Source organism: Penaeus vannamei, chromosome 25 (genome assembly GCF_042767895.1).
Source record: "Penaeus vannamei isolate JL-2024 chromosome 25, ASM4276789v1, whole genome shotgun sequence".
Lineage (NCBI taxonomy): Eukaryota > Metazoa > Arthropoda > Malacostraca > Decapoda > Penaeidae > Penaeus > Penaeus vannamei.
Window position 1 is genome coordinate 9,850,668 of NC_091573.1, and position 7,500 is coordinate 9,858,167.

Below are 7,500 nucleotides of genomic sequence, written 5' to 3' on the forward strand. Positions count from 1 at the left end.
CGCATGTCTTCGCCTTTTTTCGTTCTCTTTCTTCTCTTCTCCGACTCTCTGTCTTCCCTCTTTCCTCCCTTTTTTTTCTTCTTCTCTTTCTTCTCTTCTCCGACTCTCTGTCTTCCCTCTTCCCCCTTTTTTTCTTCTTCTCTTTCTTCTCTTCTCCGACTCTCTGTCTTACCTCTTCCCCCTTTTTTTCTTCTTCTCTTTCTTCTCTTCTCCGACTCTCTGTCTTCCCTCTTCCCCCTTTTTTTCTTCTTTTCTTTCTTCTCTTCTCTGACTCTCTGTCTTCCATCTTCCCCCTTTTTTTCTTCTTCTCTTTCTTCTCTTCTCCGACTCTCTGTCTTCCCTCTTTCCCCTTTTTTTCTTCTTCCTCTTTCTTCTCTTCTCTTCTTCCCTTTTTTCTTTCTCTTCGCCGTCTGCGTGCCTTCCCCTTCCTTCTGTTCTTCCTCGTCCTCTTCTCCCTGTCTTTCCCATCCTCCTCTTCTTCCCCATCTCCCTACATTTTCCCTTCCTCCTCTTCTTCTTCTTCTCCGTTTCTATGCCTTCCCCCTTTCTCCTTCTCTTTTACGTCTTCTATGCCATCCCCTTCCCTCCTCCCTCCTCTTCCTTTTCTCCCTGTCTTTCGCATCCTTCTCCTTTTTTCCTCCACGTCTCTATGTCTTCCCCCCTTCTCCTTCTCTTCCCCATCTCCCTGCCTTCCGCCTTCCTCCTCCTCCTATTCCTCTACGTCTCACTTCCTTACCCCTTCTTCCCCCTCCTCATCTTCCCCTTTTACCATTTTACATTTCCGTTCCCTTATTTCCCTATTTAACCTTTCTTCCACCTTATCTCCCTTCCTCCTCCCATCCTTCCTCCTTCTCTCCTTTACTTCTCCTTCCTTTTCCATCCTCCTCCCCATCTCCCCTCTTTCAATTTTCCTCCGACCTTCCTGTACATCCACATTCCTTCTCCTTACCTATCTACATCTCCTCAACCCTCTCCGTCTTCTTCCCTTCATTCTCTCTCTTCTCCAGGATGCATAGAGAGGATGACCGAAGGAGAGGGAGAGAGAAGGAGGAGGATGTGGTAAGGAAGGAAACAGGAAGGCAGACGTGTGTATTCTTTTGTTTCTTATTCTTATTGTCTTCTCTGTCTTTAGCCCCCCCCCCTTTTTCTCTTTCTCTCTCTCTCTCTCTCTCTCTATCTCTCTCTCTCTGTCTCTCTCTCTCTCTCTCTCTCTCTCTCTCTCTCTCTCTCTCTCTCTCGTTCGCTCGCTCGCTCGCTCTCTCTCTTTCTCTCTCTCTCTCTCTCTCTCTCTCTCTCTCTCTCTCTCTCTCTCTCTCTCTCTCTCTCTTCTCTCTCTCTCTCTCTCTCTCTCTCTCTCTCTCTCTCTCTCTCTCTCTCTCTCTCTCGCTCGCTCTCTCTCTTTCTCTCTCTCAGGTAGACAGGTCAATATATATAGGGAGAAAGGGGGAAAATAGAAAAGAGAAAAAAGTAATAATCATCATTATAATAATGATAATAATAATGATAATACTAGTAGCAGTAGTAGCAGTATTGTAATAATGACAACAACAGCAATAAGAATTACGATAACCATATCAAGATGATAATAATAATGAAAGCGATAATGTAAATTATCAAAGTAAAAAATGATAATAACAGAAATAATAATGATAATAATAGTAACAATACGATTAACTATGATAATAACCATAATAACAATAACAACATCCACAACAACAACAACAACAACAACAATGATAATAATAATAATAATAATAATAATAATAATAATAATAATAATAATAATAGTAATAATAATAATAATAATAATAATAATAATAATAATAATAATAACAATAATATTAATGATAATTACAATAATTATAACAATAACAGCAACACTAACAACAGGAAAACAACATTATCATCAGCAAGAGCAACAACAACAGCACTAACGACAAAAATAACAGAAACAACAGCACTAACCAAACAAAAATGATAACAACACGGATAATGATAATGATAATCGGTACGATAATGAAACCAACGCCATTTTATCGTTATGATGATTCTATAAATAAGAAGGGATAAAAATAACATTGACGAACTGTAGAACGGTCCTGAACACACACACACACACACACACACACACACACACACACACACACACACACACACACACACACACACACACACACACACACACACACACACACACACACACACACACACACACACACACACACACACACACACACACACACACACACACACACACACACACACACACACACACACACACACACACACACACAATACACGCAGCAGACACATAACACAAACAGAAAAATAACAGACAGATAAATGACAAAGACAGAAAAACAAATAAACAACGGCAGACCAATAACAAGCAGAAAAATAACAAATAAATAAATAAAATTCACTGGTTGTAACAAGAAAGAAAAATATATAGATAACAAAGACAGAAATATAATATAGGCAAAACAATAACAAGCAAAAAAACAACATGGACAGAACTAAAATTCACCCAGTTGTTACAGTAAAAAAAATAACAACCAACAAAGAGAGAGAATTAACCAAGACAGAGCTAAAACTCACCCAGTTGTAACAAGAATGTAAAGAAGAAGAAGAAGAAACATAAATACCAAGAACAGAAAAATAAAAACAGCTGAAACTCACCCAGCTGTTTGATGAGTGTAGAGAGGAGGTCGTCGAGGTGCCAGTCGTCCCACTCCCGCACGCTCTCGGCAACGATAGCGAGTTTCCTCCTGGTGGGGAAAGAGGGGAAGGAAGGCAAATTAGTTGGAGGAAAAATTGGCGAAAATATTATTTTGGGGAAATAGGGAAGAAAGGCAGAGTAGTTTGGGGGAAAGATGGGGAAGAAAAGGCAAATTAGTTGGAGCAAAAATTGGCGAAAATATTATTTTGGGGAAATAGCGGAGAAAGGCAGATTAGTTTGGGGAAATATGGGGAAGAAAAGGCAAATTAGTTGGAGGAAAAAATTTATTTTTAGGAAATAAGATAGAAAAGCAGATTAGTTTGGGGAAAGATGGGGAAGAAAAGGCAAATTGGATGCTGAAAAAAATGCCGGAAAAGGCAATTAGTTTGGGGAATGAGGGAGGGGAGGAAGGGCAGATTAATTTGGGAAATAAGAGGGGGGAGGCAGATTAGTTGGTGGGAAATTGGTGAAAAAGTCAGATTAGTTTGGAGAATGAGGGTGGAAAGGCAGATTAGTTGGATGAAAAACGTGAAAAAGGAAGATTAGTTTGGGAAAACAGGGTGGTAAGGCAGATTAAGTAGAGGAAAATTTGCGAAAAAGGCAGATTAGTTTGGAAAAGAGGGTGGAAAGGCAGATTAGTTGGAGGAAAAACGTGAAGAAGGAAGATTAGGTGGAGAAAACATTGGTGGGAAATGGCAGATTCAAAAAGATTAGTAGGAGGAAAATATTTTAGTTTTAGGAAAACACAATGAAAAAACGCAATTAGCCCCCCCCCAAAAAAAAGAGGGGGGGATTTAGATTACTTTGGGGAATTTTAGGGACTAGTCATATTAGAGGAAAAAATAGAAAAAAAAAGTATAAATTAGTTGCAATAAGTACATGAAATTCTGGAAGAAAGCATATAAGTTGGAGAAAAATAGTCTGGTTTCTTGAAGAAGAATTTTTGAGAAAATGCTAGTCAAATAAATTCAAATTAGGGAGGAAACAAGGACATGAATTGGAGGACAAAATATGAGAAAGAGGCAGATTAGTTGAGGAAAATGCTGGGAAAAGGCAGATAAGTTGGAAATCATGAGAAAACAGACAGCTTAATTGTAGGTAAACCTGTGTTTTGAGAGGGGGGGGGTGGTAAAGAGATCATTTGGAATAAAAGTCAGATTAAAGGCAGAATAGTTGGAGGAAAATTGGGGAAAAAACAGGACTAGAAAATGTATGAAAAATGGAGGAAAGGCAGATTGTGAGGCAAAAGCAGAATAGTAAGTATTCGGGCTCTAAAAAAAGAAGAAAAACACACAATCAATCCCATCCAACTGAACCGAAAACAAGGGGCCGGCCACAGGGCTATATATTAACAACTTTCATAAAGTAAATCCATAAACCATAACCCGAGACCTACTCAAGTTCACTTTTTCTCGGCAACCACAAGGAGTTGGGAGTTCTTGGGCGCGTTAGAAAGGTCTCGAGGTCCTGCGTGGCTTAGGCTATGTGGCGTTCCGATAAGGGGAAGCAACAGTACATGGTTGCAGGTTTATTTAGGGTGCTATGGAAACCTATCACAGAGTAAATTATTAAATTAGACTGGGTACGGTATGAAAATCTTCATACCCCTTATAGACCCCTTTAAATAGATCCCTAAACAATAACAAGGGTTACAGAGGTGATCCTGGGTGCTATGGAAAGCTGTCACAGAGTAAATGAAGATGGATATGGTTTGATTACTCGTATACCCCTTATAGACCCCTTATACACCCTTGAATAACGGAATGGGTTAGGGAGATGATCGAGGGTGCTATGGAAGGCTATGATAGAGCAGAGGCGATTGGGCGCGGTTTGAGATCTCGCTTTCCCTTTAAATATAGCGGGCGTAGGTACATGCGTCACTTTTTCGGGGCGGCGGCTCTAAATTGCCTTTTGAGCGTGATATATATATATATATATATATATATATATATATATATATATATATATATATATATATATATATATATATATATGTGTGTTGTGTGTGTGTGTGTGTGTGTGTGTGTGTGTGTGTGTGTGTGTGTGTGTGTGTGTGTGTGTGTGTGTGTGTGTATCATACACACACACACCCATGCATAAACACACACACATAATTGTGTGTGTTGCGAAACAAATGTACCTAGTCTGAATAATTTTATTTTTTTATGAAACCAGGTGAAGTTAAACTTATTTTTGAACACATTTAAACTAGTTAAGACTTTTCAGATTAGTTAATCGCTTTGTACCCAGCAGTCTCTTAAGGATTACATATTATGATACCTAGTTTATTCAGGGACTTGTGTGTCGCTGCGTAATGGAATGTGGTAGCAGAAAAAAAAAAACTAGTTTCGAACTTTGAATTTTAAGATAATGTTACCTGGAGGGATATGGTAGGTTCGCGCGGCAGTGTTTGAACTGAGAGCTTTTTAAAAACTTTTCGGGTGTTTTGATATCGAGGTAATAGGTAACCAAGGAAATGTTTGGCTTTGAATTTCGTTATCTCTTTTGTCCGATGGAATTCTTGTGTTTATCAGTTATTCATTTTCTTCGTTTTTTTGTGAAACTTTTCTTTGATTATTTTCTTCCTTGTTGGTCAATGTGTTTATCTGTCTTTGTATGTGAGTGTACGTGTGTTTGTATATGTTTTTATGTGTTTATTTGTTTGTTTGTGGTTTTATGTTTGCATGTGTGAGAGAATGTGTGTGCTTGTCAGTGTTTCTATGAGCGTGTATGAAAACGACAAGCAATACATGCAAATATATAAGAATACACACACACACACACACACACACACACACACACACACACACACACACACACACACACACACACATACTACCTGAATTATTGTCAATCCCAGATCGTTCTGATATTTGGAATAATGTCAACTCGCGCCCGTATATACGACAGCTGTTAACTCCACCGTCTATCTTCTCTGAGCTTGGAGTCAGGTCAAAAGGTCATTCGATTGTATTGGATTGTATCTCTCCCTCCTTCCCTCCCTCTTTCTCTCTGTCTATCTGGCTATCGGTTTATCTCTCTATCTCTCCTCGCTTTATTTCTACTTCTTTAGCTACTTGTCTATCTGTTTCGCTTCCTCTGTTTTTTCTATTTCACTGTCTTCTTCCTTCCTTCCGGCTTGCTTTCTCTTTCTCTCCTCCTTTTCTTTTTTCTGATATTTCTCTCGCAACCGCTTTCCGTTGTCTGTTTGCTCTCTCTCTCTCTCTCTCTCTCTCTCTCTCTCTCTCTCTCTCTCTCTCTCTCTCTCTCTCTCTCTCTCTCTCTCTCTCTCTCTCTCTTAAAACTGCTTGTCTTTTAACATAAATCATGTCTATAAATGAGCAAAAACAAAATTTGAATCACAATTTCCCGTAGGAATTTAATGGGAATTTAATGTCCATAAATGGCCAATATTCATGGCCGCCAAAAATTGCCCTTGGCCATTACGTCACCTGATTAAGCGGCTGCAACTGGCCATTGTCTTGGGCCATTAAACACCCAGCAAATGCACTCAGAATTAGGGTCGAAGGACGGAAAATTAACTCCAGGGTCATTTGTGCCTGTCACTGGGCTTTTATGGCACTCACCGGAATAGCGGTCGCTCTCGCTTGCTCTTATTATTATCCCTTCTTTCTCTTAGTTTTCTTTCGCTGTTTACGTATGTTTGTTTTGTCTCTGTCTCTGTCTTTCTCTCTTTTTTTTTTTTTGTCTAGCTCCTCTCCCTCATCTCTCTCTTTGTCCTATTATGTGCCCCCCCCCCCACCGCTCTCTCGCTCTCTCTGTCTCCCACTTGCTATCGTTTTGCTTAATTATGCGCCTTTCCGCTACCCCAACTCCATTCTCTCTTTCTCTCTCTCTGTCTTTTTATCTGCCTACCACTATCTCTGTCTGTTTGTCTTCTCCGATATCTCTATATGTCCGTATTTCCCCGCCCTCTCGCCCTCCCCGTTTTCCTCTCCCTCTCTCTCTCTCTCCCGGTATTTCTCCTCCCTCTCTCCCCGTTATTCTCCTCCCTTCCTCTCTCCCCGTCTTTCCCCCCTCCCCGCCTTTCTCTTCCCTCTCTCCCTCCCTGTTTCCCCTCCCTCTCTCCCTCCCCGTCTTTCCCCTCCCCTTCTTTCTCCTCGTCTTCCCCCTCCCCCTTCTCTTTCCTCATCTTTCCCCTCCCCTCCTTTCCTCGTCTTTCCCCTCTCTCTCTCTCTCCCCGTCTTTCCCCTCCCTCTTTCTCTCTCTCTCTCCCCGTCTTTCCCCTCTTTCACTCATTCTCCCACTCCTCTCTCCGTCCGCTTTCCCTCCCTCCTCTTCCGTGTGTGCGCGCGCTCATACGTGTAACTAAAGCGTCTGCATCTCCACCTGTACTCTGCTTCCACAGAAACACAGCTTTTTCTACTCATTCAACTTCCTGTTATGTCCATTAAGCCTGCTAAACACCGCTGGGAACTTGTTTTTTATAGTCAATGGAGTTGCTCCTTTCTGGTGGGTTATATATTCTGGCATCATCTATGTTGTTTTGATTATTATTATCCTTGCTAATTGTAGAATTAAAACTTTGGAATTTTCATAACTAGATATTATAGCCATTTGTGGTAATTTGCATCGTTATATAAACTAGCTAAGCACTAGTTTGTGATACACATTTTCTATTCAGAATGAGCAAATTTCTTGGGCAGACGATTCTATAAGATATTACATTATACAAACACACAAACGCACAAAAACATACACTACGGGAATAATATCTTCCCTTGGGATAAAGACGTTTCCGCTACACTCTACAATCTACA

At 40.4% G+C, this 7,500-nt stretch overlaps 1 protein-coding gene across 2 annotated transcripts in view; it reads right to left on the minus strand.

Moving 5' to 3' along the window:
• The window catches only part of Gycalpha99B (guanylate cyclase 1 soluble subunit alpha 2), a 150,734-nt gene that overhangs the window by 49,667 nt on the left and 93,567 nt on the right, over positions 1–7,500 (minus strand). Inside the window, exon 4 of one of the 2 annotated variants that reach the window (XM_070138841.1) lies at positions 2,680–2,768. In XM_070138841.1, coding sequence (XP_069994942.1) covers positions 2,680–2,768 — 89 coding nt within the window. Of the gene's footprint in view, positions 1–2,679; positions 2,769–7,500 lie in introns of those variants that run through there. The other variant, XM_070138840.1, reaches the window with a different exon arrangement.